This window comes from Melanostigma gelatinosum (assembly GCF_949748355.1).
Source record: "Melanostigma gelatinosum genome assembly, chromosome: 14".
In the NCBI taxonomy this organism is placed as follows: domain Eukaryota; kingdom Metazoa; phylum Chordata; class Actinopteri; order Perciformes; family Zoarcidae; genus Melanostigma; species Melanostigma gelatinosum.
Genome location: NC_136647.1, coordinates 1974941 through 2002917, shown reverse-complemented (window position 1 = coordinate 2002917; position 27977 = coordinate 1974941). Strand labels below are relative to the sequence as shown.

General features: G+C 44.4%; 1 protein-coding gene across 2 annotated transcripts in view; it reads right to left on the bottom strand.

The window, feature by feature from the left end:
• tmem132e (transmembrane protein 132E) overlaps nucleotides 1–27977 on the bottom strand; it is a 286941-nt gene that overhangs the window by 11740 nt on the left and 247224 nt on the right. For both annotated transcript variants that reach the window (XM_079283060.1, XM_079283059.1), the window contains exons 5-7: nucleotides 23857–24000; nucleotides 16316–16521; nucleotides 9461–9740 (exon numbers count right to left, since the gene is read on the bottom strand). In XM_079283060.1, the coding sequence (XP_079139186.1) occupies nucleotides 9461–9740; nucleotides 16316–16521; nucleotides 23857–24000 (630 nt within the window). The remainder of the gene's footprint in view (nucleotides 1–9460; nucleotides 9741–16315; nucleotides 16522–23856; nucleotides 24001–27977) is intronic.

Below are 27977 nucleotides of genomic sequence, written 5' to 3'. Positions count from 1 at the left end.
TGTTCCAGCGCGTCCTGGATCCATATGTCAATGCCTCTCTGTCTGTCACGGTGAAAAAACAAACACTCGAGATGGAATCCATCAGCAACCAGGCGGCGAGGTCCAGTCTGAAGCAGCCACGCAAGCTTTCAGACTTCCTCAGAAACACACGAAAGACCAAAACCATCTGAAGCTGCGCTCACCTCTCCGGGTGATCCCAGCCGTTTGCCGGGCCTCTGCACTTTGAGCACTTTTAAAAGATCATCATTGAAAGATCATCAAACTGAGCTTTATAGTGGAAGAGCAGCTTTATTGACGGATCGGCATGGCAGGAAAACCACTTTCAGGGGTTAATTAGCCCAAATGAAGCATTTCCTGCCATACCGCCACTTGTCCGTGACTAATCTAGCACCCTCATTTTAAAATACAACGAGGCGCCCATGACTGTAGGGTTAACAGTTGTCTAAGTTTCTGAATTAAAGAGTGTTTAAAGCAGAGCTAAAATCAATAAAGAGCAGCCGAGCAGAAGCTCTACTGTCCTCAAGATGGTCGGAAAACCGAGATGCATAACGGCAGCATTCTGCAGAATTCACCAAAGGTTTCGGCAGCTTTTGCGGCCGCTGAACCTTTACAAACAAGACAAAAACAAGCTCTTTCTCAAACTACCCTCAAAGGGTGAAACGCACTCTTAACTGAGCTGCCAAGCAGATAGTGTCTCGGTGTCTCGGTGGCCATTCTTTGTGAGCGTTTCGCTGTCTACGCGCTGCGTTAACATCAGAGCAAAGTGTTGTCAAAGTCACAGCGGTTGAAAGTCTTGTTGGAAATGTTGCAGAGCAGAATGAAGTAACCCTCCACACTGGAAACCCTCCGGGGCCAAAAACAGGAGAACAAACTTCCTCGCAGCAACAGAATTCTGCAGTCAGGTTCCACTTTTATATACATATTGTTTGGATGTGATGGATTAATGTGCCAGAAAGGAGAGTTATGGTTCACTAGGCACCACACTTACACACACACACACACACACACACACACACACACACACACACACACACACACACACACACACACACACACACACACACACAAGTGTGCATGCTGATCCCTAAGGCATGATAGTAAAAGGATGCATAAATAAACTTTTAAAGTTTCATGAGGACAACTCAGCTGCCTGATGGATCACTCTCACCGTACTACGGGAGCTTCTTCTGCTAAGACTTTGCTACATTGTGCAACTTTTTGTTTTTCTTTTTTTTGGGGGGGGGGGGGGGGGGTAATAGAAGTGAAGTGACCAGAATGGAGACGGAAAGATGTGTCCTCAGCTAAAATAAGTCAGTTTCTCTCTAAAAACATGTCTCAACATGAATCCTGAGAGGTCCGGCCGGTGAAAACAGTTTGCTTGAGATTGATTTTCTGCTGTTTCACATTCCAGTCCACTGCAGCTGACATTTTCACCGGCCAAGTCAACGAAAATCGGCTAAAAATAAAATGGAATACTATTAAAATCAATACCGACGACGATGCACTGAATGTCAAAGCACACTTCCAGAACAAAGCCCGTTGTCCCGTGATTGTCCAAATAAAAAGATGGAATCAAAAGAAACGAATCTTGCTCTGGGTTATGATCCCTGATGGAAACACATTATATTGTGCCGGTGTTTATTCCTCAGCTGTCGTGGACCCAATTTCAGAAACGTTTTAAGAAAAATCACGTTGTCTCGAAACCGATCGAGGTGCGAGTTTGGTATCAAAGCTTGAAGCTCCGTCAGACGTCACATGAAGCCGTTTCATTCTCTCTCATTCAAATCCAACAGGCAATTTTATAGAAACATAGAATTATGATAATCAAAAAAGCCCACGCACACTTGGGAAATACAAAATAGAGAAGAGAGAATGATTGAATGCAGAGGTCGACAGAATGATTCTTTCCTTCACTCTGATCTCCTTCTAGATGCTGAACTGCTCATCATTTCATTCTTTGTGTGTATATAAAGGAGAAAAAGAGAAATATTGAAATACTTAATAATCAACGAGCAAAGGGGTTGATCACATCGTGTTCCCTCCTTCGGCGATCGTGACTTAAAAGGCATTTATTGAAATGAAAATCTTCCCACCTTCAAGTTATTAATATTTGGCCAAATAAGAGTCGCAGATGCTTCAGTCTGAAAGCAAAGGTCCGTCTGAATCACACGCACTATGTCTCAAAATAACTATCTGAATACTTCTGGCACTGATGCAGTTTTCTGGGTTGAAAGCAGTACTTTGGGGAGAAAACTGCTGGAACTTGCGGAAAGAAATGAAGCTTCCGAATCATCGTTTGTCACATTAATGAAAATGAAAACCCAGGAGGAAAGATTCCACACTGTTCAATCTGTGATGTGTTCCAGGGTGTATTTGCTGATGAAGTGCTGCAATTTAGTTTTCCTTTTTCTCTCAGATTGCCTCATTTTCTTTTACCACAGTTACTGATTTCCATGTTGCCATGCTGCGGGCAACGCTGAATATATCTGCAATCTCACAGCGGGGATGCAACATGGCAACAACCGGCTGTGGATGTTCACTTACATGAAGACAATTTTGTTGTATTTAAATATGCAAATGTTGCATTATCTTAACAAAGATGTGCTCATTTGCGTACATTTCCAGAACAGAAATCTGAACATTGGGTGAAAGCAGGTTGAACATGATTGTTTGATTTTGTTGACATATTGGAGTCAAAGGTTTTTACTGAGGGAGTTTATGATCTCTCTTTGTATCTTTGTATGGTTGAATAAATCTTTCCATAAATCTTAAAGAAGACGTTAAGGAAGCTAAAATGCACAAAATCTTAGAATTGACCAGTGCATGAACAACCCTGTATCTTCCTCTAGAGTCTCCCCTTAATTTCATTTCCTGTTTTGATCATCAGTTTCCTTTGGTGATGTTTCGAAATGACCACACTTACACCATTACCGCTGTTTGACTCTTGTCCTGGTTTACTTTTTATCTTCTTGTTTCTCTCTTGTTGTTTTGTCCACTTTGCTGCAGTAATCCTGCAAACGTCCCGCTGTGGGACTAATAAAGGATTCTCTTATTTCAGCAACCAGCAGGAGCTGCTGGTGTAGACCTGATCCCTCACCGGGTCCCTCTCAGCAGCACCGTGTTGTGTTGTGCAGCCCGTCACTTCTTAAACACTCTCCTATACTTATGTTTTGTTTTTGACATTTTACACTCACAGCTGAGTGTAAAACGCATGTCTGCGTTGCTGTCTGCGTTGCTGTCCGCAGCGAGCGGAGGTCAGCTGATGAATGTGTTCCATGTCTGCGTTGCTGTCCGCAGCGAGCGGAAGTCAGCTGATGAATGTGTTCCATGTCTGCGTTGCTGTCTGCGTTGCTGTCTGTGTTCCATGTCTGCGTTGCTGTCTGCAGCGAGCGGAGGTCAGCTGTAGTCGCGTCGCTGCTTCCGGCCGAGCTCCCGTCGGGTTCGTCACCGGTGCTGCAGGCACGGGAGGTGAAGCCAAGCACGAAAGTAGTTACACTTCACATGCTCCTCACTCGGAGCTCCTCCATCAGTCACTGGCGAGCGCTCGGTAGTGCGCGGCCGTGCGCGGCGTCGTGTTGGCGGCACTAATTCACCGACGCTTAAAGGGACAGCTCACCCCAGAAGATGCTCTCTCTCTCTCGCCTGTCGTGCTGTTTGTGGCCTGATAGCAGAAGGAAGGAGACGCTCCGTCTCCATCTTCGGCCTGACTTTGCTTCCACTCTACTCGATGTTCACGGAGGGTTCGAGAGCGAACGTCGTCTTCAGTCGACATGCAACGAGTTAAACTAAAATCAGAGCTGGTCTACGATTGAGAAGACATGCCGTATATTTACAATACATGTGTGAATCAAGAGGATCATAGCAAATTAAAAAATACGATCAAGCAGCCCGAACACCAAAGAGAGGTCATCGAGTCAACGATTCAGGGACGTGGGGGCAACACGACCACGTATCCTCAGCTCTGTCCTGGGACGGGTCGTGTAAATATTTTAGATTTCTGAGAAAAACAAGACAAGCAACGCAGCATCCTCACACATCTCAGATCATCATGTGCTGATGCATTGAATCTTCAATCATGCTTTTATTATTCCACATTATAAAAATGTTAGTTGAAAGTTGAAGTTGCACTTACAAAATAAATATATGTCGGTAAATCTATATTCCAAAGTTGAGCAGCAGTAGGAGCACGTCATCCCCACTGACAGATAACTGTGTTTCTAACATGAACACGGCTTCATTTGAAATTCTCTTGGCGTGTAAATAAGAAAACAGAAAGAAAATTAATTTTTTGTTCCACGTCAAGTCAAATTGTTGTGTTTAAATATGCAAATGAGGCATTATCTAAAGGTAACATTTGGTGAATTTTGGAGAAATCTACAGACACAAACAGACAAAGTCGTAAAATAAATATTTCCACTCGTCTGAAAGAAGACGTGTTGTGGAAGTAAAATCTCAAAATGAATCAGTGCATGCAAAGCGGTGTTTTTGCCGGTGGTGTGTCGCATTAATATACGATCATTCACAGTCAAATGCATAAAAACGGTTCACCTTGACGGCCGTGCCCCCGGTTGTTTTTGTTTAACCTTTTTGCTGGAATTGATTTAATATTCAGCGCACACATGAAGCAGCAGAGAGTGCACAACATCGATGAAGAAAAGCTCCAACGAGCAGAAAGAAAAACCCACGATGCATTCTTTGGTGCACTGACAGTAATTGACAGATCTGTTTAGCCTGGTTGTCCATTTTTTAATAAAGCTGCCTTCAGTGTAATTCACATTGACGAGCACCGACATGTTTCCTGCCTCTTTATAGTTTCAGCAAAACACAAAAGAGCTTCTCTTCCAAGAGGACGAGCTGATGGAATACAGACGTAATCCCTCCGAACGCAGCAGAGAAAGGAAACCATGACCCCTGCTTTCAACTTTTACCGTCCTGTTAACTTTCAGGCATTCCACGGCGTCCCGCGGTGCTAAAGTAAGTGGGAGCAACAGCTGCAGAATAAACCTCCGCAAGGCAACGGCTCCCTCGACAGCTACAGAGTCCCTTAAAGCCGCTCCGATGAAACCATGACTTTCTTTGGGGAGATATATTCCACTTTATTAGTCTGGAGACAGAAAGAGGGGATTACACCAGACAAAGGTCCTGAGTCATGAGATGCTCTTGTTTCTGTGACTTGTTGGGATCAATGCTGTGATGTGGATGCATTTATTATGTTCTCATATAGAGTTCGAGAGCTATACAAGTCTCTCTTTTTCAAAATGATGTGATCATATTTGTCTGAGGATGGTATATCATCTTAATAAAGTTGTGGGAGAAACTTGTACTTGTGCGAGTTTGTGTTTTTGTCATTTTTTTTCACGTGACTCCATTTTGCCAATAAAATAAATCATCAGACAATTTGCTAGAATAAAACTTTTAAATGGTACGTTTTTGCAACCTACGGATACGTTTAATATCGACGTTTCTGAAGCAAAAATTATCTTTTTGTGGTCGTTTTGAATGTCTTTTTAGTTTCTTTCTATCTTTTTCTGGTCATGTTGTGTCACTTTGTTTCTGTTTATTTTCTGTTGCAGCTATTTTTGTGCTGTTTTAAGCGTCATTGTAGTTGTTTTGTGTCTTATTGTAGACATGTTGTGTCTCTTTGTAGTTGTTTTGTGTCTTATTGTAGACATGTTGTGTCTCTTTGTAGTTGTTTTGTGTCTTATTGTAGACATGTTGTGTCTCTTTGTAGTTATGTTGTGTCTCTTTGTAGTTATGTTGTGTCTCTTTGTAGTTGTTTTGTGTCTCTTTGTAGACATGTTGTGTCTCTTTGTGTTTTTTGTGTGTCTCTTTGTGTTTTTTGCCATTGTCACAGTCGTGCGTCTCTTCGTGGAATTTTTGCATCTCTTTGTAGTCGCTTCATGATTCTTTGTGGTCATTTTGAGTTCCTGGCTGGTATGTTTCTCGTTGAAGGACATTTTAAAGGTGAAGACTCGGGCGCACTGGGCCCGGGAGGCCCATTCATCCATCCATGGTTGGGATACGTACAGTTTTACATCATATAGTAAATGTTGGACGTTACTGTGAGATTAACAATTCTGTAGATTAGACTCCAATCTATTTCCATTCTGCTGTGTTTCTTTGGACGAGTGAGTATCTTTATAGTTTTACCTTTTAAACCGGAGATATTTCCTCTGAAACAGGACCGTCAAATCCAACACAGGCACTTAATTCCCTCAATAATCCTCAACCGTCCTGCCAAAGAGAGAGAAATCAAAAGTCTGTCGAGAATATCGCACAAAGTGAACAAAAGCGGCTCCTTTTCTGTGTTTATATTCATGAGCTGGTGGATAATTTAAATCAGACTCCTAAAACTAATTCAAATCCTCTGAAAGACTGAAAATCTCAGTCGGGGGACCATTGTTACAGTTCACTTTCAGAAGATCTGCAGAATAATATCTCTGTTCTTTGTAAATTAGACTCTGCAAACTGGAGATATTTTACTGGAACTCCCTTGTAAATTGGTCTTTTGAAGCCAACAATAATTCATCTGGCAGGGATCGAATCTCTGTTTCCTTCATGGTGTTTAAAAGGCTTTTTCAGTTGCCGTGCACAATTCCTTCATTCCTTCACACCTACAGCGGCGAAGCAGCTGCTGCAGGATGCAGTTTCAGTTTGGCCTCAGTGGCCAGCGATCACCATAGAAAATATTGAATGTGGCGATACTATTACAGGGACTTAATAAATGCACACGTTGAACCCACTGTTCAACATTGTCAAACTCTGATTTGATGTATCTGGTGCTGTATTCTTTACACGATGACAGCGCTTCTAAAATTACATTTAAAAATAAATCCTCACTTACATTAGAGCAGTATATCGCACTACGTGCATCATGATATGTATTATACCGTCAGATGTTTGACTGAGGAATGACCTCCACCTGTAAATAGTGCTGTAACACACTGTAGTAAAGGATCAGTCACTCAAAACTGTCATACAATCACAACCGGGAGTTTGCTATTTGTTGCTCTACTACAGGTAAATATGCATCAAGTGTTTTTCATTGGCCATGTTAGCAGCACGGCTCTGTGGTAGTGTTGGTCGTTCCAACACTTTGGTCCAGACTGAAATATCACTCAGTTAACCAACTATGGGATCAATTCATAACACCGTATCTATGCATTTGTTTATTTATTTACTATGAGTCAGCGTGGCGGGTTACGTCTGGTGTAAAATTGATGAATAATTATTCATACCCTTCAACAGATTACAAATGATCCATTGCACATTTAAAATGATGGATTGGTGACTTACATCTTTCCTCCCTCCTTCGCTGGACGCATCCATCATGCAACCGTTCGTTCTCCCGACAGGCTGAAACTGTGATCTTTCATTGTGATCAAAACTCTCGCCAACCGTTACTTCTCTCCGTGCCCGTAAATGACCGGCGGCGCGTCGGGAAATCGCTGCCCGGGACTCATAACTTGTGCCACTACCTTCTGTTAAAGACCTCCGAACCGGCATCGGCCTTCATATGCGGCATTCATATGCACTTCACGCAGATAGAAAGCGTCCATTCCACTTGAGAGAAGTGGACATCAAAAGCATAACACACTCACAGAGACACCAAACGTTTCTTTTGAAACTTTAGAAACTTACAACTTCTGTGTTGTGTTCAGAGTTGAAGCCGAGGGTATTCAATTCTACTTCAACAGAGAAAACTTCCTCAAGCAAAAGACATCACAGAACACCGTGACGTCTGACTGGCTTCATCAATCAGCGCCATGCTAATTAAAGTAGCAGCCCTCACTTCTGGTTTGCGTGGGTATGTTTGCTCAAAAGATTTGTGCTTTGTCTCATAGTAGCGCTTCACATTGCCGATTTTAATAATTGCCTCGGAACATATGAAATTCACCGGTTTGGAACTGGCTGTGGGAGGAACGAAGATGTGCGAGACTGTCCAGTCCTGATTAAAAGCTCTGTTCTTCGTCGTCTACTTTTCCCTTTGTAGAGCACGCCAGGTGAAATACGTGTCCTCTGACTCATAACGATTGTCTCTTGCCTCGTCTTCGCCCTGTGTCTCACTCAATGACTCAAGTCACAATGCTGCTGGGAGCTCACACATTCATCTGGCTGAGTAGCATCACGTGGGATGATTTACAGCGCAGTGCGGATCCCCCTTCTTAGCGGTTCGTCGACTAATCGGTCGTTTTGTTGTTAGTCGACTGAAGTTTTGATGCTGAATGACTTGTTTCCAGAAAATGTACGAACACATCTCTGGTAAACACAAGATTTAAAGTGGTGTTGTGTTATTTTTCAGACTAAATCAACTATTTCTTTGGTCGCGGACCGACCCACAACGCATGCAATCGGTGTGTGAATTTCCTGGGTCACTAAACCAGTTCCATAACAGCTAGAAAAGCTGTCGTAAAAAATGTAGTAATTCACAACAATTTATCGGTTATAGGACCATGTAAACATAGGACAGCGTCTGTGTCTGCCTATTAGGGACCTCTGGTTCAGGCCATCATTCCCATTGATGATTACAACGGTGTACTCCTCAAATTCATTTCTAAGATCTGAAATGTGGCAAAACAAAGTCAATCGAGCGAATCACCGTGTTCCCAAATTCAGCAATATATTTTGGGTGAGTACAATGTCATCATAACCGATCGAAGCGATGATCAAACGTATGAAAGTAAAACCCAAGTTGTAATAAACCTGATTTTACCTTCAAGCGAGGCATCAACAATCTCTGAAAGAAAGCAGCTTCTTTAGCCGCCGACAGCTGCTGTAAACTCAGAGAGAGTAATGAGCTCTCACTTCTAAATCTTCCTTCCTCATCTCCTTCCTCATCTCCTTCCTCATCTCCTTCCCCATCTCCTTCCACATCTCCTTCCTCATCTCCTTCCCCATCTCCTTCCTCATCTCCTTCCCCATCTCCTTCCCCATCTCCTTCCCCATCTCCTTCCACATCTCCTTCCACATCTCCTTCCTCATCTCCTTCCCCATCTCCTTCCCCATCTCCTTCCACATCTCCTTCCTCATCTCCTTCCCCATCTCCTTCCCCATCTCCTTCCTCATCTCCTTCCCCATCTCCTTCCTCATCTCCTTCCTCATCTCCTTCCTCATCTCCTTCCCCATCTCCTTCCCCATCTCCTTCCACATCTCCTTCCACATCTCCTTCCCCATCTCCTTCCCCATCTCCTTCCACATCTCCTTCCTCATCTCCTTCCCCATCTCCTTCCACATCTCCTTCCTCATCTCCTTCCCCATCTCCTTCCTCATCTCCTTCCTCATCTCCTTCCTCATCTCCTTCCTCATCTCCTTCCCCAACCTGTATTTGTGCCGTGTGCGCGCTCGAGGAACACCGTGCCAGCTTCTCACTCAGACGCATTTGTCACCATAAGACACTTCATTTTACCTCCTGATTTATGTGAATTCTCTGCAATGTGGCGTGAAAAGGTGGTCGGTTTACCTTCAGCACCGTGGACCCGAGCTCCAGACCCACCAGCACGGTCCTGTCCACCAGCTCAGCTATCCTGGGGTCGGCCACCTTCAGCGAGTCCTGGACCAGGTCCGTGACGTCCACCTGCCAGTCGGGCCCCAGCATGGTGATGACCTGGTCGGTGCCCTCTGTGGAGGTGGTGTGGAACTGGGTCAGCACCTTGACCAGGGCCCGCTGGTACTGCAGGGTGCAGCCCCGGCTCACCCGGCGCTCGTCGTCTTCGTCGTCTGCGTCGCTGTCTCTGGTGCTCCTTGGAGAGGGAGAAAATAGAAAATGCATTCAACATTCCTCTTTGGTGTCATGGATGAAGTAAATAAAGTAGCAGCCATCCAGAACCGCCCATGAACACTGTTTCCTGCAAAATGAGGCAATGAGTTGAAAAACTTGGGAAGCTATAATCAATGCCAGAAATCTGGCCAAATGTGTCGGCAGTCTGCCACCGAAGAGATTGAGAACCCCTCATGACAACATTAAAAGCTTAGAACCATCACGATCACAACCAGCCGCTTCTTTAACCCGAGCAGCTGCTGCTAAACGATGCTCAGCGCTGCGCCGCCATGCCGCGTCTCAATGTGGGCCTTCTGCTCCTGAGGGTCTCTACTCGGTTCAGAATTTGACATCATAACAGAGAAAACTCGGCACCATGCCACACAAATCCATCACACCTAGCTGCTCGCTAACGAGTACCTAGCTGCTCGCTAACGAGTACCTAGCTGCTCGCTAACGAGTACCTAGCTGCTCGCTAACGAGTACCTAGCTGCTCGCTAACGAGTACCTAGCTGCTCGCTAACGAGTACCTAGCTGCTATTTCTCTGTTATTCTGATTTCTTCCATGGTTGAACATGCAGTACATATCTGTGTCTACCTCTTCTGGCAGTGAGGATAATTACAAAAACACTGTTGACTTGTGCTTTTTGGTTTCACAGGTTCAGCAGCTCCTCACAGTTCATAAAAAGGCGTTATTTAAATTGATAGATCGCACATTGAGAATTTTATTGGATACTTTTCTCATCTGATGAAAGATTCGAGCTGAAGCATGAAAACATTTGTTTTGGTAAAGTAAAGGATGATAAACCTGGTTCTGCTAAGAAAAGTAATTCTGCTCTGAAGCATAAGTAAGATTCCGAAATGGGGCGATGCAGAAGCGCCCTGATTCAGGCACAGGATGAGGTGAACAACGTTGCACTGACAGGTTATATGATGTGTAGGAATAACAGGGTTTCCCATCAGGCTCTCATGGATCATTGGAGGTACCTGCATGTAGTTGTTCATTTAATGAACTTCACCTCATAAACCTCTCTCCCTCGGGTCTTGGACTTATCACTTCTGTTTCGGTTGGTTGAATGTGTTTCTTTGAGATAAATTAAAAATGCAAAGCTCCTTCACCGTCACTGTGTGATTTCTGTAACACGGTGGCAAAGCCGCTGTGAACTGAACGCCATGGAAACGATCGCGCCGACAGGCAAAAAGCCAAAGGCATTCGATTATACAGTGCAGTGTTGCAGAGCATCAGTTCAATGTGCATCTACGCATTCTGTCAAACAATAGAAGGACAAACAACATAGAAATAGCACGTCGCTGCAACAACCTGGTCTTACTGCAGCGGGGGGGGGCGGGGGGGTGATGCATAAATGATATGCATCTTTCCAGTTGAGACTGGACCATTTGGTGCATTTTTATTCATGGGAAGTGAAATTTAAGTTAAAAAAAAAATGCAACAAAATGGTAATTTATCACATAATTAGGATCAGCAGAACAAACCTGAAAACAACAAACTGAAACAGAATTGTGTGTAATGAGTAGTTATGGTACTTCACAACAGTGAAGTTGGTTCTTTTTAACAAATAGCAGAAAATGAAGAATACAAATAGAACATCTGAAAAACTCAAAACAGTAAATTGTTTTCAATTTAAAGGGCATTTCCACCAATTTTACACAATTTACACAATTCAACATGACGAGTAAAAACAGGTTCAGAATATCTTCAGTGGCTTCAGGTCACGCTTTCAGACTACACATTTATAACATCATTCATCGTATCGTATCTAATCGAATCTACCTTTATCTTATCATAGTTTATCTTATCTTATGTCATATAGTCTAATCTAATCTTGTCTTATTTTATCTTATCCTATTGTATCTGATCTAATTTGATCTAATCTTGTTTTATCTTATCTTAAAAATGAACGTAATACAAGAAGACCCTGAGCTGGACAACTGGAATCTCAAACTGATCTCGTCTATTGTCTGATGGAATATTTCTTCCAGTTCACGTCAGCTGTCTGGCCTGCCTTCCACCTGGACTTCCCACTGTGGTCCTCTGTGCGCTGGAGACTGACGGAGCAGCTTCGGGTCGTGTCGTCTCTGCTGTACTTAGAAGTGAGTTAACTCCACAGCAGACACTCAGTTAAAAGCAGAGGAAGAAACCGACGAGGCTAAGACGCTCTCTGTCTGTCAGAGTTCGCAACTCTTGGCTTAGGTCAGAGAAAGCTTACCTCCCCGAGTCTGTACCTTCAAAATAAGGTTGATATTTTTTCTCCCGCAGAAGAATATTGTCTGTTCTTATTAGAGTCTCTGATACGACCGTACAAGCTGAAGCTTCAGTGCACACGGACTGCCCGCCCGATTACACTTCCTTTCCCTTTTCAGAGCATCTCGCTGGATAATGCAGCCAGTGAGCAATTCTGCTGCAAAGGGCCACTGCAGGCCAAGAGGCCTCGCTGCGCATGAAGGTACAGCATGTGTCACGTTGCAGAAGTGAGGCAACGCGGGATGGAAAAGAAAAGAGCTCAGGAGGCGAGGGGACGAGTGTGGGAGGTTAGAGGCTGTGTGAAGGAGAGCCAGAGCCCTTATGAGAGGAAGCAAGGGAGACAGAGCGATGGGGAGGATTGAGAGGAGCAATGAAAAGACAATAATTCATTCTAACCATCACAAAATGAAGCAGCTTCATCAAAGTCTACCGCTGATAAGCATCACGGTTCGGTGTGAGTTTGAGATGACGAACGAGCTACAGGAGTTCTATCTTTGAGGTATTATTTACAGTCCTTTGTGAGGCCTGTGCAAACATCATCTAATTCATTATCGCAGCACTCCATAATGACTGTAAACAAACAGACCGAGGTCCAGACCAAGAGACGCTGCTATCTCATGCCAGTGCTGCTGTAAGTGCTGGCCTTCCTCACAATTAAGATGATTTGTCGTGCGTCCCGTTCCGCTCTCTGCCGCGGTACCGTACGGCTTGTTAGTCTTGTTGGCAGTGGTCTGGTTCTGTTCATGGCAGACGTCCAGATTGCTGTTTTGTAAGTCGTGTCTTAATACGCAGGTTCAAGTCAATCAGATTTTTCTGAATAGAATTGTTTAAAAAAACCGAAATGAACAAAATCATCAAAAACATTGTCTTGCATTTAATATGTGAAATATGTGAAAACCAGACGCGAGTCTATTGTAGGTGTGATGTGGAGAATAGATGTGCTTCTTTGAAAGGAACTTGTTCCGTCGTGATTCATGGACGGCCTCGGCATCATCGACACTTTGACAAGAACAATTACCCTGCAATGAGACGTCGGCTGCTTCCTCAGCAAAACAAATGCTGCTGAATCGATCAATCGAGAGGTGCGAAGGAAAGGAGGGATTGATCTATTTCCAGTCAAGTAAAATATATTCTTAGTGCAAGTTACACTCAGGCCTGCTGTGACACTGCTTCAACTATGGATCAGGCGACAGAAAAAGGAAAAACGCTGCATCGCATACGTCATGAGACGTGTCCAAAACTCCCACCAGGAACATCACTGGCAACAGAACGTCCTGTGGGAAGGCCCGTCTCGTCGGTACCAGCAGCTTCAATCGGCTGCACGGGACACCGCTCACAGTGATGGCAGCTGTCTTTGTCTGCAGCTGCCTGATGCTGCAAAAACACGACAGAGAAGAGCAGAGAAGACGTTCCCTGGGCGAGTCCGAATGACAGCATGCGAGTAGGAACCGCTTCACCTGCAGTGCAATGAATCCCCCGGCTGCCCGTGTGGTCTGGCACAGCAACCGCAAACAGCTCACAAGGGGGCTTTGATTTCTGTTTTCATGACTGCACAACACAGGATTGTAGGGATTCATACTGAGAAACACAACTATTCCACCACCGGCTCACTCCCAGCTCATCGGCTGGTCGGTGGCCCAACGTGTCAAACTGTGACGCTCAAGCTTCCCCATCTTCCACGTGTCAGTGAACCGAACTCGCTGGTTTGGAGTCAATACATTCTACATTCCACTACATTACATTAAGCTGAGTTTACACTCGCCGTAGTGAACCTTGCTCGTGCGCCTTGGAATTGTTGTAACTTCCTGTGCGTGGCGTGCACGATCAGAGCATTTCAGACATGACTGTCACACATAGTTCACCGATAGACGCTCTATTGACGTGTCTCGGGATCATACAAAGAAGGGCCATTTGTTTATTAGATACTTTTGACACAGGAGGTGTTAGAAATCTACATTTGAGTAAATACTTTGCAGCCAAATCAAATAGTTTACAGGATATTCAGGAGTTTCATCGGGACACGAACACTGGTCTCCTTTGTGAAAGTCCTGCATTTCTTTGAACCATCCTTCATCCCTGACTGCTTCCCCAAGTGGAACTTGTCTCTCGGTCCACCCTGACTTCCCTTTCAGTCCTGCTGTACTTAAAGCCTCGCAGAGAGTCTCATTCTGAGGCGGATGGCCACGGACCAAGCTGCCGCCTTTGACGAGTCGAGAGTGAGGACAGGCTGACATTTGACATTCAGGGGACGTTGAACAACAACTGAAATATATTTCTTACGGCGTGAGACCTCCGGCAAACCCTGTTGTCTGGTAAACACTTGAGAACCGGTGAACGCCATTCAGAATAACCAGGTCTGAATATCTCATACATCTGATAAAAGCACATATATGATTCCTCACCTGCAGGTTTCTACTTCAAGAAGCAAAAAAAAGGAATGAAGTGGGAATACAAGACACATTTTACATGTAAAAATAAAATAAATAAAACGTACAGCGCATCAAAGCCCGTTGGGGATCTTTAAAATACGAGGCTACGCAAGATGTTCTCCAAGCGCTCTCGGTCATTTGCAATACCGTAATTCTTCAAACAACCCCTTAAACACGGCATTTGTATTCAGGTTGGGTAGGAATGGATTTGGTCGACGGTGATGAACTCCAGCAGCGACGACAGCAGCCGCCACGCGTGAGTGTTACTGCTCCCATGAAACATCTCCTAAATGGAGGGTTGTGGGCCTGTTTGTTGCTGCCGTGCATGACAAGAATGCTGGAATATTTGAATGAGGCCAGGTTCCTCGACCTAAAGGAAGTCCTGGTTCCAACAACCTTAATGTCCCACTGGTGCCATTGTTTCCACATCTAATTGTGTCCTATTTCAAACAGCTCATTCATTTTGTGTTGGCTGGATTTCTTCTATTGACAAAAGCTTCTGCTGTATTATAATCGTATCATAATGTTTAAAAGATGTATTATTCCCTGACCATGTGCCGAATGAGACATTTAGTCGAAATACTTCACTCACAATGTGCTAATGAAGTAAAAATAGACACATGTTCTACACGGCGGCGCTTCTTCTCGTGGTACAGCTGCTCTGACCATCATGTTGAGTCCTGAGTAACACCCTAAATGACGTACTTAGTCCAAAAACATAATTATCTCTCTGAAGGTACAACCAATATGCAATCAGAAAGCTTTCTGTGTACTTACCCAAAGTCAAATTAAGTCCGCGTCTCGGACTTGTTGTCTAAAATGGGTTCAGATGGGTACGACACAAACATGACAACCTCGTAGATCAAATTTGCACTCCAGAGCCTCATCTCAGGGTACATTTCTGCTGTGTACCTGAGCCGGAGCATCTAATTGGAGCAAAACAAGCGACTGCAAATTAAATCCTGAGTACCAGAGAGAGAGAGCTGGGCTGCATTTTAGTTTCCAATGTTTAACACTGAGGGCTTCCATGCTCTCAGGATGAGTTCTCCAGTAAAAGTACGAAGAATAAACCAGTTGTACTGCACCAAATGCTCTCTGGCTCTGTTGGCTCTTACCATGAGTATACTTAGGAACAGAACGCTCCCTTTAAAATGACGAATGTAGTCGCTCTCCCTCTGTGTTTGCTTTTAGTGCGTGTTCATGCGCGTGAGCCTGCCACACTCACGGCCTCCGGTTCCCCCTCAGGTAAACACCGTTAGCGCTGTTAGCACCGTTAGCTACGAGCCGCCGGCTCAGGCTTCGTCATTTGTTGAGAGCCGTTGAAAAGCAAAAGAAATGCTCCCAATCTGGTATTATGCACCTTTAAGGCCAACTTCTGAGTGTTGAAAGAATAATCCCAAATAAATGAGAAAAACAATCAGTTTTACGCTTGTATCAGCTGTAATGACCAAAATAAATATCCTGCATCACTGCCTGTCTTTATGAGCTCTCAATCTTTTACTTTGGCGCAAAACATGTTTGTCTCTATATGAGCATTACACTCCCTTATTACACGGGACAACTACGGTCAGCCACGGCAGGAAGTCGGCCTGTGAGCTGTGACGCACGGAGAGTTGAGGTAATCGTTTCACAGTTCACCTTTGATTATTCTAAAGGACTTTGGCCTGTCTTTGTTTACAACCTGTCAGATCTCATGGTTCTTGCCCCGTCTTCACCGATGTTGCCACGTTCCCAAACCGCAGTCGTTCATTTGGAGATTTTCATATTTTACAGATGGGAACATAGCAATGAAAATATGACCCATACATACAACTGTAATGCCCTTATACCATTGCATGCGTTCTAATGGTATCTCCTGAGCCTCACCTTCGATCGGGCAGAATGGGAACCCTCCAGCCTTTGATGAAGCTGAGATTGTTGTCAGAGAGTTCCACCTGCAGCGGGAGTTTGGGAACCCAGACGGTCAGCTCCAGCGGTGCGCTCAGGTGCTCGTAGCTGAAGATCACCCTCGCACTCATGGATCCCCGCGTCTCCTTCCCGTTCACGAACACGTAGTCGCAATTCATGGACACCTAGGAAGGATCAGGGTCAGAAGTCAGAGACCATCTATATGTAAATGCTCACGCCGGCGGCCGAGGTTCTCAGTGATACGTGATGATTTACAGCACAGCGTGGAAGCGGCTGTCCGCGCCGCAATTCATCACAGAGCATTTCAAGGTTTGACATTTTCAGCAGAGCAAATATAAAGCAAGGATCGCTTAGGTATCTGGACGTGATGTGAAAGTTTAGGGCACATAAACATCCGCCAACACTTTCATTTCGTCTTAGAGTCAATGTTGGAGGGGACACCTCATGAAAAAAACTCTTTTTCAGGACATGCATTTGGGCACCTCGAGACGAGGGTTGCCGCAGATGGCGCTAGAAACATAGGGACGTGTCTGATCAGGTGCTGTTTGGGTTGTGCTCGGTGTGACAGAAGCTTTTGGTTACGCTGGAATGGATAGTGTTCAGTTATAGGTATTTAAAAGAAATGTATTTCTCACCCATAAAGTCGGGTACGATGACATCCTCCCTGCAGACGCTTCAGTGCAACATCAATCGTCCTCGTTTTGTCTGATCGCGCGGCAGCTAGCAGCCATTCAGACCAAATGCAGACCAGATTTTGTGTTGAACCCCAATGATATGACGCCATATGACGCCGTGACATCTCCTACTTTAACCCTCTGTTAGAAAAATTCACTCGAGACGATTGTGCAAAGGTGCACCATATTGTTGTTTTCGCAAGCCAATCAGAGCAGACTGTGCTTTTTTGGGAGGGTGGAGGCTTAAAGTGACAGGTGCTAAAACGGAGCGTTTCAGACGGAGGGTGAGTCGAGGTGGATTCAGACGGAAAGTGTGAGAAAAATAAAGCGTTTTTTAAACGTTAAAGCATGGAAACATGTTCTGTTTGAAACCCAGAACACAAGTGTGAATCTGAAAATGAGCGTGACATGTCCCCTTTAATATTCATCACGCTGTACGCCGGTCTCAGCCGTGTACCGCTGACTCTGCAGGTTTTCATTCCCTCCAAACACGACGGCGGCTGATTCCAGCAGCTTTTTACCAGAGACGTGGAAATCAGCCGCTGCTGTGTTTGGTCGGAATAGAACCCCACAGGCTCCTCCGCTCTGATGGCACAGTGCTGAGAACCACTGCTGACTGGCTGTGTGCTGCTCATGCAGTCACATTACTGCTTCTTAGTAACCCAGTTACGCATGTACAGCATGCGTTCAGTGCAAATTAGGCATGCAGACCGCGTCCTAACCCCACCACCTCTCAGCATAATGATCTATGAACAATTACACGGCCACATTATATCAACAAAAGCTTTGAGCCAAACACATAATTCATGTTTTTGAAGGCTGACAGCAGTGTGACATTTCACGTGAACTTTAGTTCATAACACCTACGTGGCACATTAATGAACATATTCACCCTTGCCGAGAGATTCATGCAATGTGATATCATTTGTGTCACACTGCAGTGAAACCGAATATGAATTCAATATATAGACATTTCTAAATTAAAATCTCGGCCATTTTTAACTTAAACCCATTCTTCAGCTTGCCGACGAGTCAAAAATCTCCAGCTCCATTTGAATTACCATAAATACTTGTCCCCCTCTAACACTAAATTATTAAGTTCAATGGAAGTGGAGGGCTTTGCTTTTGGGCTCCCATTGAAGATTTATCGAGTGGTGGGAGGTAGCTGGCATTGTAATCAGAGCATCTCCCGCAAATGGAGGTCGGGATGGTCTTCTCAGGGCTGTGGATTCATCATAACTGGGAGGAGGTCTGGGTAATATAATTCCCCCACAGGGCCATTCTGGAACACAGGCCAGAATGTGTGTGTGTGTGTGTGGGGGGGGGGGGACTTCTCAAGATGGCAGTCTTTCCCTCTGGTTCCGTTAATGCAATTTTGCAGGGCTCGACCTTATGGCCGTCCACAGCATCCGGTTATTTTCCTGCGTGTTGTTGTTCTGTCTGCTCGTGTGCAGTCTTCTCGGTATGAAGCGAGTTACAAAAGGCACGAGGGAAGAAGCAACTCAACACAATGACCCCAGACACCTTGATTAATCACAGCACGGCTGGCTGTGTGCAGAGTCGAGAACATCTGCCTGACATGTACTCCCTCCTACCCTACAGCCAGACACACACACACACACACACACACACACACACAGAAAAAAGGTGCCCTAGCTGCAGTGCCGCTTCAGCTCCTGTGGCTATTGCTGCTGATAAACTTGGCCGGCTAATTGCAAGTCAAAAGCTGTTAGCAACTCCGGGTATCAGTGGCCCTGTGGGGGCTCTCTGAGGGGGGCTCTCACACACAGAGCCGCCACATGCCGTCACACTGCCGCTAATGCGTTGTGGCATCCTCCCCGGTGCCAGCAGATTGCCTGGGCGGAGACGGATCGTCGGGACAAGTGCTTCCTGCATCTGGTGGTGTGCCGGTCACACGGTGCAGAGCGAAAGACCGGCTCGGTTAATAAAGGTGAGGACACCGAAGGACCGTCACGCGTTCATTGGACTTCATCACGATGGCACCGTCCTCTGGCGGTCATCAATCTCAAAGCAGTCCAACACATCTGTTGTTCCAGTTCTGTCAAACAGACTACGCGTGGAAAGACAAGTGATCGTCTCACCCACGTTCCAAAGTCAAAGACGCCACAAAGCAAAGAATAAATCGCCGTCGAAGAAAAATGGAGACATCTTGATGACATTCACAAAAGCATGCTGCCTGGCACGCATTTCCAAACAGAAACCGTAATCACCCCGGATTCCATTTTCAAAATTTAAATATTCGCTGAATTAATTATTCTGCCAAATGGAGTTTCCATTTCGGGATAACATGAATTAAATGAGCTCTAAATGAAAGCTGACATATGGCTGGCATTACTGGGTTTGTGTCTTGGAGCTGTTATGAAGCTTTTCTTCATGTGATGGATGTGCGCTGGCTTCAAGAGCAGTGCAACCAATGAGCTCATTTCGCTCCGTTAGCTCAATGAACCTGCCCCATCAGCCGGTTGCTGGTGGATTAACGAGGTGGAGGGTGAACATGAACATGTTCTGGAAAGCTGGGACCCTGGAGCCTTTTGGAAATAGTTTGGATGTAATTTAGATCTTTTCATTTATTTCATATTGCAAATCAGCGATCTGTATATTTGAAAGGGTTGTTTGTCGGGTGGAGGTAGAACTCTCAGAGACGCATATCTCAAAACCTCAGCGAATGAAACCAAATCAGGTGGACAGCTGAACATTTCACCTTTTTGAAATTGTTGCACGACTCATCCCAAAACCAAAGGCCTCATTCTGCTGCTATGAAAGCCTCCGCTCTTGTGGGAGTTCTTTCCACACGAGTTGGGAAGCTGGCTGCAGGGATTTGCTCCAATCCAGCCACAAGAGCATCAGTGAGGTCGGACGTGGGCCAATACGGCCTCGCTCATCGTTGGCGTTCCGGTTCATCCTCAGCGCTCTGTGCAGGCCGGTGAGTTCTTACACACCAAACTGGGAAAAAGTTTCCAGGTCACATGTTTTCAGAGTTGTGAGGACACAGAAATCTGATTCAATGTAACGATGTAGTAGTTGCGTGGACGCGCTGATTGGCTGTGTTTTCATGTCACACGCACCTTACTTTAAATATTCACGTTAAATATGAGCAGAAATGAAAAGTCTTTCTCTCGGAGTGATGCACGTTATGATTCAGGAACCATGGATCGTGGATCGGGGAACCAGATCTGTTTGATTGGGCGATATGTTAATGGCCTCTGGCAGTCAGTGGACTCCAACAACTCCAGTGGAAATGGGCCTTTGGAACAGAGGGCTTTTGTTTTCCAAATAACGGGAATGAGACTGTTGTCAGACTGTTGGGGTTTTGGAATGATTGGCCGTCGGATGGATGGCCAGTACACCATGTTGATGTCCAACATGAGTCACTTCAGACATGAATGTTAACAGTCTCGGCAGAAAGATCAGATCTTGGGGGAAAAATAAAAAGAATTGAGCATTAAACCCTGTACTGTGTACATAGCCTCATATAGAAGTGTGGCAAGGAGGAAGCAGCCTTCAGCTAGGAACAGCGTATGTGCAGGATGACACGGAGGTAATGTGCAGACACAAGGGCTTATCTCTACCTTCAGATGGCTTCTATGAGTCACAATGCCAGGGGGAGGACGATGAGGGGGGGGGGGGGGTCTCTGTTATTTATGGTACCCCCTGACACACTCACAGCCTCTTTCCTCCATCCTTTCTCAGCTTGTACAACGAGGGTGCATTAATAAAGTCTCCTGCACACACACACACACACACACACACACACACACACACACACACACACACACACACACACACACACACACACACACACACACACACACACACACACACACACACACACACACACACACACACACACGCAGGATTGGCTTATCTGCTACAGGCTCTTGACGCACACTGCAGTTATTTCCACAGAAGAAAGCACAGAATAAATAAATAAAAGCACCAGCAAAGAAAGAAACGACAGCCTCGCCCCTATTTTTACTCTCAAAGTTGAGAGTCTGTGAATTGGCAAATATCCAAATGAGAAAAACTCTGGTTTGAACATAAAGCTTTATTCAGGGAAGAAGTCTTGGAGATCATTTTAGTTTAAATGCTGTTAGAGTTGCAGAGAGGTCAGCAGGCGACGTGGGAAGGCGCTGGAACGCGTTGCGGTGTCTGTATTCTGCATCTGTGCGCTCAGATTAGGAAAACCACCACAACGGCAACAATACATCATCAGAATAGATCCGAGTCGCTTTTGGCACGGAAGCATGTGTCGTGTAAAAAACTGACTGTGAATCTTTCATTTCTGTGTTCTGGGGGCCGCTTTATTGAACTGTCACGACTCGTGCATTTCCTGGACCTGAAGGGCTCATTTTAAATTAGCCTCGAATGTTCAATGGCACTGAAGCGAGCCCGCTCAATACCACATGACCACCGCATCTGGAACTCCTCCCACATTCAGCCCAACGGAGCCGGTGACGTTACCTTCACCCCGGTGGCGGCGTTACAAAGCTTCATAATGCTTATTTATAGAAGATATGCATGTAGTATGGGGTCTTTCAGAATCCGTAAAGCAACTGTATGTTGTCCAAACCAAGTATCTCAACGATAAAGTCATGCACACGTAACCTTCGGAACTATAAGAACAAGTTGTGTGTTTGGTATCGCTTGAAACTACAAACTTCCGAGCTTTCTAATGCACCTGAACGCACCTCGGCTGGAAACACACTGCTATAGACGAGGACACAAAGCAGTCAGAATTCACATTCTACAGTCAGTCGGACACAGTATGCTCTTGCCTGAATATTTCATCACGGCAGATGTTGTAATGGCTGTTATAACCCCCCACAGGAGCTGTACAGGTTAGAGAAACACATCTATGTTGGAAAGCCATCGACCTGCTTTGAGCTTACTCGATAGTTTGATTTGTTTTCCCTCTGGTATCTTTATATTTTATTGAAAGGATTACAGACAGTGTGAGGCAGCGACCATTAGGATCAGTCCAGTACATCAAAGGGAAAGTACGTCGGACAGATGTTTATCAGAACCGGCCACACACAACCGACACCAGCAAAGTCAGAGTCCGATTCGGCCTCAGTCTGTAAAATCGACAATCAAACCTCGAGGACTCCATTCGTCTTACTTGATTCAATCGTTTTACTGCTCAGTGAACAAAAAGCTTTTACACTCAGACTAGAGTCGGCATTCTTCAGAGATAATATATTTATTTGTTGAAGTGAACAACACCAGAATTCAGAAACCAGAGGATCTGAAACGTTCGTCATGAAAATCGAGTGTCATAGTTTGATTGTAAGAATAATAATAATGATAATTATAGAGAAATGTATCTGCCAAAGTATTGTTTAAACCGCCCGGCCATGTTTTTAATTAATTCTGTTGTTAGTCTGTGTTTTTAATTAATTCTGTTATTACAATCAGATTTGCCAAATGTTATTTTTAAACTCTGTGCTTTTTTGAAGAATTAATATACGAAATATTTTTGTTATTGGGAGACAAGCCTGACAAAATACAGTTGTCACATCTGTCCTCTCCCCGAGGGCTGTTTGCCGAGTGCAGTGTATGAATATGCAGCTCTTACTGGATTCAGAGATTTGTCAACAGCAGCACAACCTTTACATGACATGCATCTACTGGTTGGAGAATTGGATTAAGTATAAATTGTTATCGTATAATTGATGTGTTCACAAAGCACGTGCCTGGACAGTCAGCGTTAACCTCCCGGTAATTAGAAAGTGGGTGTAAGACAGCAGAAACAATACGCACAATCAGCATCCTCCTCATCTTCATGCCGCCATTGTTACCCTCTGTGTCCAACGTTGGTAAATGTTGAAGAAACAGTGATGAGGACAACTTGTTCAGTGAGCGCGTGAGACACCGTTGAGAAGTCAGACTGTCCGTCTCACAAAACCAAACAAAGAACCAAAAGGAACTGAAACCGTCTGTGACTGTTTGAGACTGAAACTTTAAGTTACGTATTTCAGTTTATTCCATAAAATAAAATAAAATGCGAACCTTTCATTCCAGCCCCTCTCTCTTTATGGGATCCCGTTATTCTCTGCTGTTGGAAACTGCTGTACAGTATAATAAGGAAAGGTTATTATATGAGTATTATTATAGGTTGCACGAGAGGGATGAGTTTGTTTTATATTTTAATAAAGATGACACACAGTATACGCTGTTTACGTCATCTAAGGTACCCCGTTACACCATCACTTTCAACGTGATCAACAGTGCACAACGACGCCGCAACACTCCTCTGTGCTTCCTGTGTAATTATGCAATCTGCCTGTCGCACAATCTATTATGATTGTAATTGACTGGGGAAAATAATAACGGCGTAATCACAGCCTCTAATATGCCCTGCAAGTTGTTGTGATCCCACTTTAATTTATTTAATTAACCGACGAGGCTGGTTATTGTCTCTCTCAGCTTGGATTCCCCGTGAGGCCGAGAGGAGATAATGGACGCCGGTGTTCGTTCTGCCCGCATCACACTGCAGCACATCAGGTGAGTCAGGTGTCTCTTTGACAAGCAGCTTCCAAAAGGACTATAACGGAGCTTTTGCTGCTCCCTTGTAGCCACATTGATTCATATGCAGAGTTTTTATGAGCATCCATTGATTTTATCCGAGGCACGAGGGGATAATCCAATCAGGAGTACATATGGAGAAGCCCAAAATGAAGTTTTTATGCTTTCCTGATGTTGTGACTGTGGCGCTGGGCCACTCTCCGGTATTACTGGAAGAGTAAAGGGGATTACATTTTCTAAATTGACAGCTTGAGATTGAGGAAATCAGGTTTACTGTACCTTAACAATGTCTTCGTTGGAGGACTTGCACTGCACAAAGGCGGAGACGTCAGTGACCGCTCCATTCATCTCTATGGAGACCATTTTGACGGGAATGGCCACGGTGCGTCCGGTCAGGATGGCCGTGTTGATAATCTCAGTGTCCTACGGAGAGATAAAACATAGACATGATATTCACGAAACAGTGAGAGGCAGAGAGGGATGGGACATCATTTTGGGAAAAATAATAATCTTAACCTTTATTATTCAAGGAAACCCATTTTATAATGTGGTGAATCACAGCAGCTTGCTTTTTAGGCATAAAAGATGTGGCGTTTATGGTACCGATTCAAAAGGCCTCGTGCAAATATCCATTGTGCAACTTCAAGCTGAGCACATAAGTGGAGATTTGACTTTGATCTTAGAGATGTTTTTTGTCACAGCAGGAATCTCATGAGGGATGGATGCCGCTTGTTACAAATGTCCACAATGACTCCGGAAATGCAACAGGAAGTGTTGCTGTCACCATGATATGTCAGAGCAACTTACAAAAATACCGGAAAAAAAGATGATTTCATTCATTTTCAAAATTCACTTTCAACCATGTATGCTTTTAAGTTTGGTTTTAATTGGACCAAATAAGCTCAAAGATAATTTCTCAGCTGCTCACATTAATGGATCTCTCCACAGTAACTGAACTGCTACGAAACAGTTTAGGGTTTGGTAATACATTTGCTTATGAACAACCAATATATTCAAATAATCTTAAATGAGGAAAACTAAAGTTGTGTGCACTGATAAATAGAATCTTTGAATTCTGATGAACAAGGCCAACATTGTAATCCCATCTGCATTTTCATTTTGAATGCACTGGACTGCAAACAACCAATTAAAATACACACCAGGCCTTCGGTTGCAGCTTGTATCAATTCATTATTTATTTTGCAAATCATGTAAGCTGCAAGAGGGTAACTGAGACCCAGGAGATAGACCACGTATATCTACTGAAATCTGCCACCCAACGCTTATCTTAAAGTCTTAATGAGGGTGGAGAACATGGGACTGTCCAACTCTTTGTTTATTCATTAAGGGAATATTATACACAGACTCAGCATTTGTGTACCCTGAAAGGTTCTCTATTTGATATTCAGGGCCCTAATATAAGCATTATAATAACTATGCTGTGCAAAGAGAAGGAGAAAGAAGTCACTCTCCCTCTGTGTCGGGTGTATTCTGAGCTCTTCTGTGCTTCGTTAACATAGGCGGGCCGGCCGGAAATAAAGGAGGACCCAGTATAGAACCTTGGGGAACTCCATTTAGTGCAGTAAGACAGCTGGAGCTGTTCATTTTCATACATTGAGACTACCATAGGAAAAGCATCGTACACTAATGATTTATCAGACATTCCTTCGTTATTGAACCTCTGTTTGAGTTTGAGACAGATCAATAAATAAGGATGCAGAGCTCTGCTTTTTGTATCGCGAATCAATAATCTCAACCACGTCCTTCACTGCAGCAGTAAGTAAGTTGAAAATAACAGCATTAGTGCATAGAAACTCTTTGAACCAGTCCACACTGACAAGTTATGGAAATATGGTTGTAATTATTGAGAAACGTGACATCTCTTGCTGTAGGACATATTGAAGAGCTTCTCATTGCTGGGTAGGTTCACGTTAAACATACGTGTTGTGTAGAGTTGAAGTACTTTTAGATAATAAGGATCTAATCTGTCAGAGACAGCACGTTTGTGTATCGAGTGTTGACAACATTAATTAAAACAATTCAACATAGCAGGAGACTGCTGAAACGTCAAACACGCCCTCCATGCTGCATATCATAGCTCCAACAGAGCTCCTCTCAGGAAGTCCGATCAGAGCTTCACACAGCCTCCTCCTTTCTTTCTGTGTACGATCTATGCTTTGTGAATCCTTTGAAAATGGTCACAAACGTCAGTGTGCTTGATGCCAATCACATCAGCCAGAAGTGTTGTTTTTTTTCTCAGCAAATGAATCGATTCTGACTGAATGCGGCGAGTCTTTTATTTGCAATCATGAAGCAATATCTGTTCAACAACTCCAGTTAAATCTGTTTTTGTCACTATAGGCAGCTCTGCTTTTTGTTTTTCGGTGTCTGTTTATGAAACGTGGCCACTTTATGAGAGGCAAAGCTCAGCAGACCTCTGTGGATAATTGACTGGACTCTGGGGCGGAATCCTAATTGAAAGACATCGTCCCGAAGCTATAGTTGCTGCTTTGGCATCTGGAAAGCATTACTACACAGAACACCTTACAATTACCCGTGTGCTAGGGGAGCACTAATTACGCTCACCTGAATTCAGCTTGGAACAAAAATCAGTCATCACTGCACAAAGCTGTCATTTAAGTTAATTACTACCTTCTCTACAAAGCAGCAACACACTCATTAGAAACCCTGGTTAATTATAATCCAAACTCAACTAATTAGTTTATTTTGGCGACATTGAATGTATTTTAATAGTTCCCTTTAGAAAGCCTTATGTGAGGAATAAGCTGAGCTCTCACCTACTCAAACACATTTTTACATAAAATTCCTTTAAAAAAAAAAAAGAAGATAAACGTTAAAGATAGAAAATGTATATCCCAAGATTCAAATTCAAATTTAAGCTCTCCATTCCTTTCACATTGTAAATCCACCGTTCTCTTCCCGTCTGCAGCAGGTCAACTGCAGCTGGTGCGCAGTCTGTGGTCTGCCGAGTATAAAAGCCTCTCCTTCGTTCTCTTTTCTGTTGATTTAGCAGCTCTGCTTTGCATTGCTCGTCTCGCTCCTTCTTCACAAGCTTCAGGGAGGAGAAACGGTGGGCTCCATCCCAGATCTACTGCTCCATTGCTTTGTTGCATCCTGTTAGTGTTTCGGAGGCCGACCCACCTCCCATCTCTTTATATCAGCAGTTTCTGAAAAAGTGCTGACCCGTCACACACGCTCACAGTGGGTGTAAAGAGCTGGCCCGTTTGCATCCACTGACCTTAAAACGCTCAGTTATTCAGCAGAAGAAGTCCAGCTTGAGATTCAGTCTTTTCTTTCATGTTTTTCACATTTCACTTGATCCACTTCTGTTTGAAATGCTTCAGTTCTTCGACCTACCAGCCCATGAACAAAGCTCTGGAGACAGACTGGTTGATTCATGAATGCACGGTGGTCATCGTCTCTCTTCTAATTAAACTCTGAAGTCGAACATCAGAGCATCTCTTTTGTATTTCAGGGCCGTATTGTGTTCTTGTTAAGGGCTCAGAGATAAGCAGCATGCTGCAGGGTCCAACCGTCAACCGCCACAGCAGAGACAGCAGTTCCCACTGTTCTTCCATTCCACGATCCATCATCGTTATTAAATCACTCACTGCGCACAACAATAGCTGCTCAAAGCACGCTACGCAGGAGAGGTTCAACACAACTGCAACTGGCCACGCACAAAAGCATCACCGTCGGGATTCATTCACACGGACGTCACTCTTTACATTTGCAAAACAAACAGTTGCGATTTTCCCAACTTGATCTCTCATAACGTGCCGTGGTTTAAAGTGATGTGAGGAGAGCGAGTGAAGTCATTACTTGATTCCCCGATTGTACATCACACAACCGTGACACTTCACAGCATTAAGCCTGTCGACGAGCTGCACAATGACAGAGTCGGTCTGTGCGCTCCGATAAGAACTGCTTTCACTTCATCAATCATGTGTAATGGGTGGTTCCATTGTTTAGCGGTGTCACTGCTCCTGATTGGGGGGGGGGGGGGGGGGGCTGAGACATCAACTTTTCTTTTGATATAATTTACAATCCAATTAGTCACCGAAACTGAAATGATGACTCAAACCTCATCTTTCCAGGCGACCACGGGTCCAGGACCAGCGGGACTCAAATCAATAACTGTTGCCGGATGATGAAGGTTTGAAGGTTCGTCGGACTCTCTTTCTGCCTTTTTACTGTTCAACGACTGAGCAGCCTCAGCTGGTCGGAGATGGTCTCACATTTGGGTTTTGATGTGAAATGTGACAATTTATATCACTGAACAATGTCAGTGCTACGAGATCAACTGATTGGACGACTTCTAATGTCCTTGAAATTCTCTGTCAACTAAAGATATGTGAAAGGAAAACGACACCAGTGGG